The sequence below is a fragment of the Chironomus tepperi genome, unplaced genomic scaffold (assembly GCF_022539635.2).
Source record: "Chironomus tepperi strain 1889 unplaced genomic scaffold, CSIRO-AGI_Ctep_v1 contig_477, whole genome shotgun sequence".
NCBI lineage: Eukaryota > Metazoa > Arthropoda > Insecta > Diptera > Chironomidae > Chironomus > Chironomus tepperi.
Window position 1 is genome coordinate 1,067 of NW_027226599.1, and position 14,623 is coordinate 15,689.

The following is a 14,623-nucleotide window of genomic DNA, read 5'->3' on the forward strand; positions in this document are numbered from 1 at the left end:
AGGTCGACCGTCGGTGCATTAAGGCAGCGTATTTTGCAGGATCCTGATCTTGATGCGGCTTTATGTTTCTCAGTGTTGCTGTTTCTCGACAAAGCTTTAAAACTTCTCTTGACTCTTTAGAAGTCGATCTTAATAAAAATTTTGGAATTTAGGATAAATTATGAAAATTTCCCTTTTGAAGATTTGGTCTCAAACTGGGATTAAAATATTTTTTTTTCTTCCAGATTTCATTATTTTCTGTACTGTTTTGCAATTTGTAGTGCCGAACTTACAAATATGTCCCGATATTTTTGCAGAAAATCTTCTGGTCCACCCTATCTGTAAGGCTTCGTTTATCTACCAAACCTTGTTTTATAATCTGAAAACTTTTTAATTTGAATGACTTTAAATTTTTTGAGTCCGAATTCCACGAGGTTCAGCGCCTTCACATTGACCTTCATTAAATTCCTGACAACTCTTTTTAATATTATTTTAAAATATTTTTTTAAAGCAGTTTTTTTAAATATTACTATCAGTCTTAATTTTTAATTCAAGACTTACTTTAAAAGTCAGCTCAATCACTTCTGGTGAATTGAATTGATTAACAATAGACAATAAATTTCTCTAACTTGAATCAGCATAGTTAATCAATTTCTTAATTTTAGAATCTTCAAAATATTTCCCAAAAATTTTATCAATAATTATAGGATTCCATCGTTTATTGTCCTTTGCAGCTAGTTGTAGTAGATTTTGATTTAGGCTGTTTGACGTGCTTAATAGCATCTTAATTTCGTTTTTTAATGCGATTTTTTCAAGCTCATTTAAAATAAACTCAAGAATTACAATTTGTAGAATTAGAAACAGCTAGATGAAGCACATTGTTGCCACTTCCATTAGCATTTTTGATTAACTTGATAAATTCATCTTCAGGGTTTAGAAATATCACGAATAACTTTCCACAAAATTTGATGAGTTTGAACTTCTTTTGAATATTGTGCAGCAATATGAAGCAGATTAAGTCCACTTTTCATCAAAATGTTCTCATTTGTAGCACAGCTGAAGTTTTTCTTTATAAATTTCAATGAAATTTCAATAACTCACTTCTTGTTTGTGCTAACAAGAAGATGTAAGAAGTTGTTGCTATTTCGATCTTTTTGAAGCATTAAATTCTTCAATTCTTCTCGATCTTCAAAGGAGTCTTGGATTAATTGATGCAATTCCTTATGAATTTCAATATTAGTGCTGATTGCTGCATAATGAAGAATAGTTTGTTGATTTTCCAATGATTTTTGTGCTGCAAATGCTTTGCAAACTTGTTTGTCGGATAATTTTCCGATCTCGGTCCACAAAATTTTCAGCAGTTCTTCATTCTCCCTCTGGACACAAACATGAAAGACAGTTTCTTTATTCTCATTGCAATTTCTCATTAATTCAATAATTTCAGATGTCGTTAAATATTTTTGAATAATTTCAAGGTATTTTGATACTTTGGATTGTTCCTTAATATCTGATTTGCACATCATTAGCACGATATTTCCATCAAGTCTGGTACTTTTTGCTATCAAAACTTCACGTATGAATGGTACACTCAAACATTGTCTCAAGTTTCGTCACCAAATTCTCAAATATTTCAATTTTAAATTCCGACTGAATAATTCTGAGCAAAATTTCTTGTTCCTTAATCAATGTCCTCAAATCCTCATGATTTATGTGACGAAATAAAACATTTTCAAATTTTAAATAAATGTTCAAGTCCACATTTGAATCGATAAGCTTCTACAGCTGTTCTAGTCAATAATTCCTTAACTTTTTCATAACTTCCGCTTTCCAAGATTTTCATGATTAATTTTACAAAAAATTCAAGCTCATTGATGAAATAATCTTGTAAATTATCCATGTTATAAAAGTCATCAATATAATCTAAAATTCTTATTTCATGATTGGCCAAAAGTGAAGGTTCAGCTTCAAATGCGTCATTTAAGATGATCTGAATTCCACGATACTTTTGACTTGTCAGAACTCGAGCTAAAATCGTAAATCCAATGGTTAAAATTTTTTTCTTTCTCAGCTCTTTAATGACTAATTCCACAATGTAAAAGTCCAGTAAATCTTTATTCAAAAAGTAAAATTGTCCATCTTTCATGCCCAACATTCCACAACCCATAGCCTGGTAATTGAGCCATTCAGTTGGATCGTATTTGGGAAAAGCTTCTTCAATTAAATCAGGAAATATGATCACAATTGCTACATATTGATGAAATCTCCAAGAATTTAGCTCATATTCTTGACTTTTTATGTTTGCTGTTTGCCTGATTTCGCCTTTCTGTTCCGACCAAACTCTGTAGAATATAATTCCAATTGACTGGTAAAGCATGTAAATGTTTAAGACCATTTTTGGATCTTCAACATTAATATTTCGTCTTTTGGTGTCCTTAAACGTGTCAGCTATCATTTGGTATATTTCAGGTGCTGTCATTGACATTTTATTTATATTTTCAACCTTTTTAATGAAATTATCAGCAACTTTTTTGAAAATTTCAAATTTTGCTTGATTTTTTACAATTTCATCAAAATTTTTCACATCTAAATCCTTCCGGTCATTTAAAATCCATGATTTTGCAATCAAATTTACTCCATCCTGCCTGGAAAATTTATCAAGTTTGTAAATTACATCAATTTGAAATGCCTGCAGCAAATCAACCTCCATATAGTCTCGAATAGTAATCCACATTTGATTTCCACTATTAAAGTTGAATGATTTCAACAATTGTAAGAGTAATTTAGCATAGTCAGGAGCTACTTCATCATATCCATCAAAAATGATGCATATTTTGCCATTTTCGTAGAGTTTCTTGAAGATTTTAGACTCAAAATTGAATATTGGCCTTAAAACTACGTCAGTTAAGAATTTTGAAAATTCCAGTTCCTCCTTGAATCTCCTGATTTGCTTGATATACTGCTTCAAGTCGACAAAAGTGACCCATTTTGTTGGGAAATTTTCATGAATGAGTTTTTGAAATATTTTTAATTGCCCAACTTTTACCGCTTCCTGCTTCGTCTGATATAATGATGAAATGCTTATTCTTAGTGTTTTTGATTAGTTCGGATGGTGAAAATTGAGGAATCTCAGCATCTTCCATGTCCACATCCTGTTCCTTTTTGATAAAATTCCTTGGACAAAACAGAAATTCAAGCCTTTTTTCACTCAATTCTGTCTCAAGATTTGAATTAATTTCAACTTTGTGGCCATCAAGCAGCATATTCAGCAGCTGATCGTCAATAATATCCGAAAAATTATCTAACTCATGCTGATATCCCTCAAGCACATCCAAAAGTGACAATTTTTCATTATTTTGAAAATTAATTTTGATTTTTAGAAGCAATTTGTGACTTTTTTTTGTTAAGCATTGCCAATTGTAATTCATTTCATGTAATTTTGGATTAACTCCACAACTTCTTAGAGCTACATTCACTAATTCATCTCGTACAGCCACATTTGAAACTACGAAAAAAATTATTCTTCTTATTACAATAAGTAAGTTCAATTAAGTTCAATTTTTCCTTTGAACAGTCCACAAAGACATTCATGTCCGAGTTATGTCTACAAATGTATTGATAGTCGCTTCTTATTGATTCATTATTAAATTTTTCTAAATCTACAAAAATATTCCTTGTATCCAGTAAGCATCCATAAGCTTTTTTTGAGGTGTTTATAGATGTCTATCCATAACAGAGTTGGTACATTCGTTGTTATAATGATGAAATTATTTTTGAATATTTCTTTAAAGTCATTTGGTGCTGTCAATTCTATTTTTTGACTTTTGAATTTCGAAAGTACATCGATGTATGCATTGAGTCTTATAATTAGTTTATCCTTTTGCAGATAGCGTTTAAATTCAGGAACAACAAAATCATACCAAAAATTGAATAAATTTCTATATTTTTGCTTGATACGATACAAATATCTTCATCGTCACTAAATTCCAGTTGTCAAGAGATTAATAACTCTTAGAATTAGTTCCATTTGGTATTCTTTTGGGGAATAGAAAATGAAAGCTGATGAAATTATGCCACAGCATTCATCATTTACACTTTGTGGACTCTGTCCTGACCACTGATTAATGGATTTGACTATATTATCAAATATTTCAGCTCCATCATGGTTTTCATTGTAGTAAGGCTTCCACCATTTTCATACACCAAGTTTAAGGCATAGTAGCATATCTGCTGAGCTAAAACTCCAATTATTTCATTCTCACGTTTTCTACCTGATAATTTAGAACCAATGAAGATCCATTTTGATTCTACGAATGTAATTCCAGGTGAATTTGTTCTTGATACGCTTACATTGTCAGCCTGAAATTAGAATATTTATTAGATTTTAGATTGCTTTGAAGATGTATGACAAAAAGCATCCCTTAGCTTATGTCACCATATAGTTGAATCAGATTCAGTCTAATTCAGTCATAAATTACTCAAAAATTGGTTAAACGATCGATAATCCGGCACCAGACTGAAGTGACTCTGACTTGATGCCGGATTATCACTGACCTGGTGTCGGATTTTGAATCGATTGACCTATTTGAGCTATTTTGGCGAGAACGTACTCAGGATAGGTTTAACATCCCTTCCTATCTTGAATAAGCTGCAGATATCATTGCAATTTAGTCTATATATTCCAATCCTTACACATATTGATATAATACTTACAGTTTCACTTTCAAAATCGTAAATAATCTTCAATCCATCACACGTGACAGCAACATCAAGTACTTCCGGTGCTATTTCATTGATTTTTTCATACCATGTACGAATTTTACTGCGATAATTTGTTTCAACTTCTTTGATATTGTCGTATTGTGAATAAGTGACTTAATACACAAATTAATGACTGACTGTTGACTATTCGGTAAGGCACATTTAAAACTATCATTTCTCATTTTTGTTGCCTTTTTCATAGCTTGTTGTTTCTCTTTTTCACTCAAATTGTCTATTAAGTCAGAACAATCATCACCTTTAAGTCCAATAATAATTAGAAAGTAATAAAGTCCTAATTTATTAGCATTAACTGTCTCTTGCAATAACGAGTTATTGTTTATGCTGTAAATTATCTTCAATTTTGAATTTTTCATAATCATATCCTCTAAATCCTCATAATGTCCTTCCAACATGGTCGTTTTGAGTTCTGCTCTAAATTTAATTATTTCATGAAGTCTTTCATGGACTTGATTTTCGTCATATTTAAAATACTCGGGAAATGGAAAGTCAGCGTAGTCTAACAAGTCACAAAGGACATCCAATTGATCTGTCTCAAATGCTACTGTAGATATTCTAACTTGATGGTCGAATGGAAGCTTTTGGATCAAATTAAACCAATAAAATGTTAAATAACTGATGACATCCTTATTTTTATGCTCAACAGCTGTTAGAAGAACTGAGTTGGAATGTGAACTCGATGCTTCAGCATCATCATCGTCTGATGAACTACCATTAAAAATTGTTGATAAAATTCTCTGCGATTCTGTGCTTAATTTTCTGTCAGTTTCCTCAAATGGAGAATCTACTGCTGCTTGAAAATCAGCTTTTGATCCAATTGCTGCATATTTAAGGATAAGTGTTGTGAAAAATTCTTCATTAAAATTCAATGTCCTTAAAAATCTCAGAATCAAAAAAGAGTCTTTAATTGGTGAAGAATTTGCAGTAAAAACTTTCAAAAACATCTTCAAATTCACCATGCAGGAAGTCACACAGAAATGATGAAAAATTTTGAGATGATTTAAAATTCAATTTTTTTCAATTATTTCAAATTGATTTGATGGAGGAACTTTGTAGAATAATTTCGATGCAGCACCATCCTCAAACAACAATTGCATAATCAATGGACGAGTAGCACCAAATTTCAGTTTTTCATATCCAGCATCAAATTCAGTTTGATTTTTAAAATTGATGATAAAAATAAATAGATTTGGATAGTCTGCAGGCTTCAAAGAGTCAATAAATGTCAAAATTTTATCATAATTCCAGGCTGATGAAAATGTAAGAATTTTGCAGATTCTTTTTTGCTCTTTATTGTAATTTTTGTTCTCAATAACATTTATCAAATATTTGCCGGCAACTTTAAATGGCTTGTCAGCTAGTACGTCAATTATGGAATGATGCATATTCGTCTAAAAATGAAAATAAGAATGTAATGTTGTATAATACAAATTAATTTGATTTAAATTTTCAAATATATTAATTTGATGAATCATTATCCGGCAATATCAGCATTAGCAACTTGTTGGCATTGCTATGAATATTTTTAAGTAATTTCAAATGATACATATTTTTAAAATTTAACTTACATTCACAATAAAATGAATTTCATAAAACCACTTTAATCAGATAGTTATAACTTAACAGATCTATAACAATTATTGAGTAAAACATTTGTTCATGATAAGTCCAATAGCATGTTATAACAAATCATATTAATTCAAAAAAAATCGTTAATTTTTCCAAAAAAAAAAAAAAAAAACTTTAAAAATTTATTTCTGTGATATAAAATAGATTATTCCAAATTGTAATTTACTTACTTACTGGAACCATACTCCAACTTGGAGCCTAGGTTGTTGTAAAAGGCTTTCCATCTGATTCGAATGCTGGCCACATCACAAAGCTTGTACAAATTCTCTGTTTTAACATCTAATTGACATTCTTGCCATATCGTTCTATGGCATGTTGCTTTTGGAGCACTAGACAGTCTTTTTATTGGTGGATTTTAACTAAGGGAGATGTAGAAAGTTTATGTTTCCATCAAACTTTCGGCACTTTTTCTATCCAGCCATTCCTTCGCTTGAATCTTTCCAGATAAATGTCTTTTTGACCAGCTCTTTGTATCAGTACTTATTTGAAGTCCAATCAACAATCAACAATTAACAAAATTAATCAGCATTTGAGGATCCGTCTATAGCACCGATCTTTAAAAATCCGCAGTTTTGGTTGTATCTCTGTAGTTAAAAGCCAAGATAGTCGAAGAAGCTTAGCATGGAGTTGAAATCAAGAATGGTGATAATAAAGCTGAAATTGAGGACAAGGCAGGACATGGAGAAGAAGTCGTGGCTGAAAATTGAGATGTAATTACACTAGAATAAGCTTGTTATCTGAATTTTGAATAAAAATTTATTAACTTTCTTTAAAAGAGTTTATGGAAAATTAAGTTAATTTATCCTTTTTACAAACAATCTTGAATATACATCTAATCATAAAGTGCTCTTAACTCAAATTCTGTAAAAACTTTCTTTGCTAAATTTTTAAATGGTTTAAGTTTAATCTTCCAATCCAAACTATCGCTATTTCTCTTTTAAAAACCGTTTCATTTTGTTCTTTACTTCTTGTAGCCAACAACGTGCAAAGTCCATCTTGATTTCCTTCAAATATTTCCTCAATAAAATTAGCGACTGCTGATGAAAATCTAGCACCACGACTAAAACGCATTGTATTAAAAATGAAAGTTTCACCATTTCCGTCTAATTTCATCATAATATCTCGAATTTCATCAACTGAGAAGGTTTCAATTAATATATTTTTAAAGAATAGAAATGATTCCAAATGAGTTGTTCTACATGCACTCTCCAATGTTGAAATGTTTCCGTGTGAGGTCAACAGGTATTTTCTTTGATCTGGATTCAAATATTTTTGACGAAAGTCCAAATTTCTTTAAATTGTTTTGGATATTCAAGGCGATCTGCAAAATAACTTAAGAATGTTTCCTTATTATATCGATTTCTTTGCATCAAAAGATTGGCAATTTCATCTTTGTCGAGATATTTTTCAATCAATGTTAAGAAATACTTTACAATATTTTCATCTTGTACATCAAGATTGAAAAATAGAGTATGATTATCGTAATATTGATTATGTTGCTGCAATACGGTTTTCATTTGAGTGACGCTTAATTTTGTCTCAGCTAATTCCCAAAATGATGTGAATTCTGTTAATGAATCCATTTCAAAAATGATGTCATATAAATGTATCAAAATGAACTTAAAATATTCAGGCTGAGAGAAATTTTCAAATTTGATAAATTTGATGAAATTCGTCAAGTTGTTTATGCTGTTTAGAATCGGTTGCTGTATTGATTGTAACTCTTGAGATAAGTGTGTGAAATTTGTGAAATATTCATAATTTCTTATTTATTCTTCCACAATACGTATAGATAGTTAATATTTTGAAATTTTCCTTCAAAAATTTTCATTTTTTCTTTGTCGAAATTTCGCTCAACTTTTTCTTTCAGATTTTGCAATTTTAAGGAGGATGTAACAATTGATATATCTATCGAAAGGTGTTTGAAGTTCATCAATTTTCCATAAAGTTTTAAGTAGCTGTTGATCTTTTTTGAAAAACTTTTGTGAAGAAATTGACTGCTAATTTCGCTTGAAGTGAAAAAGTGATTGAATTCTTGTTGCATCAAGGATCTAATTTCTTCATTAAACAAATCATATGTATTCAGCATATTCTTCAATAAACCACTTACAAAAGTTTAATAACACTTCTTCACTCGCATCAAAAAGTGAAAATAAAATATTAAGTCTCAATCGAGCTTCATCTCGACTCACTTTAATATAATTTAAATTCCAAACATTATCATGAATATATTGTGCAACAAAAAAATCCATTATTGTTCGATGATCAAACTCATATGTCCATTTTGGTCCGGAAATAAAATTCATACCTAGATATTTCATCACTTATCATCTCCAACTCAGTAATTTCATAATTCGAAGATTTTTTTGGGATCAATAGTATTGCCATTATTATAGTCCTTAATTATGAAACCTTTGCTAACTAAAATTTTTATTGCAAAATACTGATGAACACTTCGAAACAGTTGTAGTCTTTCAATTCTTCTTGTGTCATTTGTGACAACTTCACCTTTTTCTTCCTGAATATCGAACATTTGATTGATGTAGAATTGAAAAAATGTATACAAATTTGTGGAATTGCCGAGTGACTGTGACTGTGAATACGCTTGGCAGATCATGTGAAGCATCAGTGGACTCTTGACCATATCCTCCTCAAGTTTTGAATATTCTAATCTTTTAATGAATGAATCAATTTTCGGCTTAGCTACTGTGATGTTTTCGAACTAAACTTCTCAGATTGCAGGAACTTTCTGATGAATTCATTTCGATTCTCTTCAGTATATGGAGAGAACTTGTGTTCTTTTACATGAAATTTATCGATAATAATTTGCTTAAAACTTGGTCTTGTAGATATCCACTGGATGTTGTTTGTATAATTGAAAATATATTCGAATAACCTCAAAGACTCTGCTAGAGAATAAGGACTGATTTCGTCGAGTCCATCCCATAAAAATATTGATTGATCGATTCAAATTTTTGATTGAACACTTCTATTTCAGCTTCTGAGGTTAGATTGAAGATTTTCAGGCTTAGAAATTGAGTTATGCTTTGTATAGATGACCTCAAATTATTAGACGGTTCTTGATGAATAATTGGTCTAAAATAGTTGAACAGCTCCTTGAATGCTTGATAATGTTGCTTTAAGTCGATGTAAGAAACCCAACGTAATGGATAATTATGTTTAAAATTTCAGGGTCATTCTCCTAAATAATGTTGACTTTCCACTTCCGGGTCCATCAGATAAAAGCAGAATTTGTCATTCTCTAACTTATCAAGTGTTATTGGTCTGTAATTATATTCTCCATGGTAGTTAGAAACAATTAAAATGCTCCGATTTACATAAATTTGAGATTTTTAAGCGAACTTTCTGCCCAATTTTTAGTCCTGATACACGAAACTTGTGATTATTGTATCCTCTGTAAATTGCCAGTTCTGATGAATCTATGCTTAAGTGTGATTTAATGTCATCAAATTGATTGATTTGTAGGTCGTTGATTCCTTTTTTAGATGTTGGATTTGCAAATTCATTTGAGTCATATACCTGAAAATTCAGGAGAAATCCGTTATTACATACATGAACAACATATCTTGGTTTTTTAAACCCAGATAATTAATTTAAAATTTATTTACCTTGATCATGTATTCAATTGCATCAAAAGACAGCGAATCACATGATGTCTGGTGCCACCCAAACAAATCTCCAAAAATCACATTTTCACCTTGAAAATCGACAGTAGAACCAAAATCTTCAATCTTGCTCATGTGTTAAATTTCCACATTTATAAATTGATTCAGATGGAATAAACACAAGAAACCAAGTCAACCAAATGGAGAACGGAATTGACATCAATAAAAATGCTGATAAAATCGATAAACTGAAGATTTGATGTTTTTGTTTCTTAGTACGGTCCGCAAACTTTTGAATTTCTTCTTCTGCCTTGATTTCGATATTTGGAAGTGAATCTTCCATGTCAATTGCTGTGATTTTTACAAAAAAATCAAAAAGTTCTGGAAAAATTCTTTGATTTTCTTTCAATTTTTCATCATTATTTGAATATTGAACAATCATTTGAGGAACTCGAACAATCAATTCAGCATGCTGATGATCGTGTGTATAATTTGTAAAGACCATTCCAATAAGGATCTCATTTTGTGCTCTTATTTGACACATGAATGCAATTGCACGAAATCTTTCGAATTTTTTTTCATCATCGGTGCTAATAACACGATAAGGACGACATTGATTTTTATGTTTTAAACAAGATGAACAGCATAATGACATAGTTCATGGATTAATGTCCCATAAGCTTCATATTTTTTTCCGAATCAAAAAATGTTGAGGGGCTGCAACATAAATGTGTCGAGATGTGTGGTAAATTCCTCTCGTATGTCGATCTGCTGTTGGATTCAGGTACTGTACTGAGTCACGATTAATATCGAAAATGATTAAAAAGTCACGTGATGCAGCAACAACTTTAAGGATTAATGATACAAATGGATGAGCTTTGTTGAGGAACTCAAATGCATTTTCGATATATTCAAGCTTCTTGTCTACATCTGGTATGTCATGTCCAACAAATGAATTTGCAGTCAAGATCATCAAATGTTTATCTGTCCAATTTTGGACATACTTTAAATTAATTCCTCGCATATTTTCACGATTATCTGTATTAAGTTTCTTCAAAATTCTATTGACATCTTCTTTTGGACCAATATGAATACTTTGTGGGACATAAGCAAGTCTCATAAATGTCAAAAAGTTTACATTTTGCAGCTTTTGCAGCAGCAGATATATTTTCTTTTGTATAAAAATACTTCAAATTTGGATATTGCTCTAATTTCTTCGTTACACTGCAGCATTTTGATCTTTGATGAACTTATGAAGCTGCTCTGCACGATTTGAAAATATCTTTAGCTCATTTGTTGCCTTTTATCATTGAATTTAGATGGATATACAGAATTGGCATTAAGTAGCAAAAAGAACAATGTCAAAATGCTCATTTTCCCTTCAGATCAACAGCTGTTTATTTACAATCTCAAATATGCCAAATTAAATCCTTTTTGAGGAAGAAATTGACCGAATTTTCATCTCCAAGTTCAGCAGCAAGCATGAGTAAATTAAAATCACGATGTCAATAATCACTAAAAAATTGATTGACAAATTTCATCAGATGAATTCAAAATACTCAAAATATCAAAAGATATTCCTAAATATATATATTTACATTGATTTTATCAAAAATTTCAATAAAAATCTCAAAATTTCATTTTCAAAATTAATTGAAAAAATTTTTTCATGTCGAATTTCCAAAAAATTTCCATTTTTTTTCGGACTTTTCAAATAAAATTATGAAAATTTTTTGCCAAATACTAAAATATTCTCAACTTTTGTGTGGTCTGCAATGTAGTCTAATGGATCGATAATCTCAAAACTGATGCTAAGCCAACATTGATCTTTGGCAAAATTTATCAATAAACCAACTCTTTTCAAGCATTTCCAAAGCATTTTGGACTTTTGGGCACTTTGTGATTAAAATTCCTTCGGCATTTCCCAATGAAAATTCAACTGGATTCAATTAACAATTCAATTACAGTTACTGCATTCAATAATTCACCAATAACTTGATGATGATTCACGAGGAAACGATAAAGTTATACCCCACAGAAAGCTCAAATTCAGAAAATGTCGGTGGTGAAAGTGGGCCTTGATTGATAACGATGCATGTGATAGTAAATCTAAAGAGAAATTCAATAAATTCGTTGGAACAATTCTTGGAAATATTCACTATTGATCAGAAGAGAAAAGCGAAATAGCTTTTATTAAAAAGCATTTCCATTGCACTATCGGTCGTTCATTAAAAAAAAAAGCAATTTTTAAATATAGAAGAAGTTCTTTGCGACTTTGGAAAACTATTAGCGAAGCCAGACTGAGCTTACTTTTTCATCGAACTTCCCAGGTGATTGCTGTACTTATAAAGATCGTTGTACGAGTCAAGCTGAGCAAAAATCCGTTGAATGATAATATTCTTAAACTAGGTATCGTGTGTGCCCTAGGAATTTTCAACTTCACACGACTTAACAAAATGGATTTACATGGCACATAACCCCACCTTCCCAAATTTTCAGCTTCACGTGGAATCACAACCTTTCCCCCATTCTCTGATACCCATCAGTTGCAGCTTCTGAAATGGCTACATAGATTCCGTTCTTGTATCAGCAAAGGAATTGGGTGTTTACGAAAAACGGGCGGAGTTTGAGAGCGAATATGACAGACAGAAAAAAAGGATAAATTATATTAAGAATTTCTTCAACAAATTATATCAGACTGGAAGTACCAGTCGATATGCTTTTATCACTGTTGGATTTGTACTTTTAGATATGCGTAGCCTTTTGTTGTAAGTGTGTGATATGATTCTGGGTAAATCCATGAGTAAAAGGGCAATTTCGATGTGCCAATATTTCTCAACTTGTTATTTTAATTTTTTTAAAAAATATCAATAATTGCTAATATCTACAACTCGACTTTTAACAGAGTCATCAGGAGTGCCGGTGGAATGAAAAGCAATTGTATTTAATGCAATTATGTACAAACTTAATTAAAGTAAAAAAAACTCTAAATATTTTTCTTACGTTTTTTTACATACGTAAAAACCAAAGTTTTAACCGATTGACGCAGTTTTGCAAATATTATTATTAAGCGTTTAAAGAACTTTAAAATAGACATAAATGAATGAAGTTTAGGTATGTTTATGAGCTTAAATAATCTCATCGTAGCAAAATTAAGTAATTATCGAAATATTCCAATTTTGTAGGTATTTTTAACATAAATGCTACACTGTTCAGTTCGAAAGGCTGAAGACCATGTTTTTATACAACTTTAGTTGTAAAAAAGTAAGAAATTGGGCCGTATTTAAAGAAATATTGAAATTTAATCTTTTTTGTAACATTTTCTCACTCATGGATTTACTCTTCTGTAAGGCTGAAGGAGCAAGTCAAAAATGTGATGTGTCTGATAGATCGAAAATAATACATTCATCGAATTGAAAATTGTATGTGATTTAATTAAAACAATTGTATTAAGTTTTTGCTGATAAAGTGTCCCAAAAGGCGAATGATATAAGATTCAGTGGATTCTTTCGTAGCCTGAAAAGCATAACTTAGGGTGTCGGTCAACGGCACAACGGAAAACCCGCGGGAAGAGCCGCGAATTCCCGCGGGAATCTACTGAGAAAAACCCGCGGGTTTCTGGGAATTCTGCGGGTTTTTGCAAGTTTTCCCGCGGGTTCCCGCAGGATTTATATTTTTAAAAATTTTAAATTTCTTAGTAGTTTGTTCCCGCGGGTTTTATAGGTTTCCGGCGGGTTCCCGCGGGTTTCCGGTGGGTTTCCCCCAGTATTTTCCGCGGAACCGCGGTTTTTATCTGCGGGGTTTTCCGTTTTCACACAATAATATAAAAAAAAGTTCGCTTTTATTATTAAATGAACCTTATGACCTTATGTTTTAATAACCTGAACTATAACCATTACGCCACCGAGACATATTTAATCATATTATTATTATGGCAATTTTTGATATATATGCATGTAAATCTTTTTTTGTAAATTTTGTATGAAATTATATACTTCACAGAATGTATTTTTTCGTAAATTTTGTATGAAATTATATACTTCACAAGAATGTATTTTTTCGTAATTTGCTGAAATTATATGCTTCACAAAATGTATTTTCATAAATTTTGTATGAGAGTATACTTCACAAGAATGTATTTTCATCTTTCATTTTTATGAAAATTATATACTTCACAAGAATGTATTTTTTCGTAAATTTTGTATGAAATTATATACTTCACAGAATGTATTTTTTCGTAAATTTTGTACGAAATTATATACTTCACAAGAATGTATTTTTTCGTAAATTTTGTATGAAATTATATGCTTCACAAGAATGTATTTTTCGTAAATTTTGTATGAAATTATATACTTCACAGAATGTGTTTTTTCATAGAATTTTGTATGAAATTATATACTTCACAAGAATGTATTTTTTCGTAAATTTTGTATGAAATTATGTACTTCACAAGAATGTATTTTTTCGTAAATTTTGTGTGAAATTATATACTTCACAAGAATGTATTTTTCGTAATTTTCTATGAAATTATGTGCTTCACAAGAATGTGTTTTTCAGCATAAATTTGTACAAAATTATATACTTCCACAAGAATGTATTTTTTCATCAGGGCC

General features: G+C 30.7%; 1 protein-coding gene across 1 annotated transcript; it reads right to left on the minus strand.

Moving 5' to 3' along the window:
- Nucleotides 1–4,082: 4,082 nt before the first annotated feature.
- Nucleotides 4,083–5,740, minus strand: LOC139099558 (uncharacterized). Its single transcript, XM_070652054.1, has 2 exons — nt 4,690–5,740; nt 4,083–4,335 (listed from the first exon to the last, which is right to left on the minus strand). The coding sequence occupies exon 1, from the start codon at nt 5,712–5,714 to the stop codon at nt 4,761–4,763; it is 954 nt and encodes a 317-aa protein (XP_070508155.1). The 5' UTR covers nt 5,715–5,740; the 3' UTR covers nt 4,083–4,335; nt 4,690–4,760.
- Between the last annotated feature and the right edge of the window lie 8,883 nt (nt 5,741–14,623).

Coding starts and splice junctions, on each gene's coding strand:
- LOC139099558 (XM_070652054.1), bottom strand. CDS start 5,714: ATGGTGAATTTGAAGATGTTTTTGAAAGTTTTTACTGCAAATTCTTCA.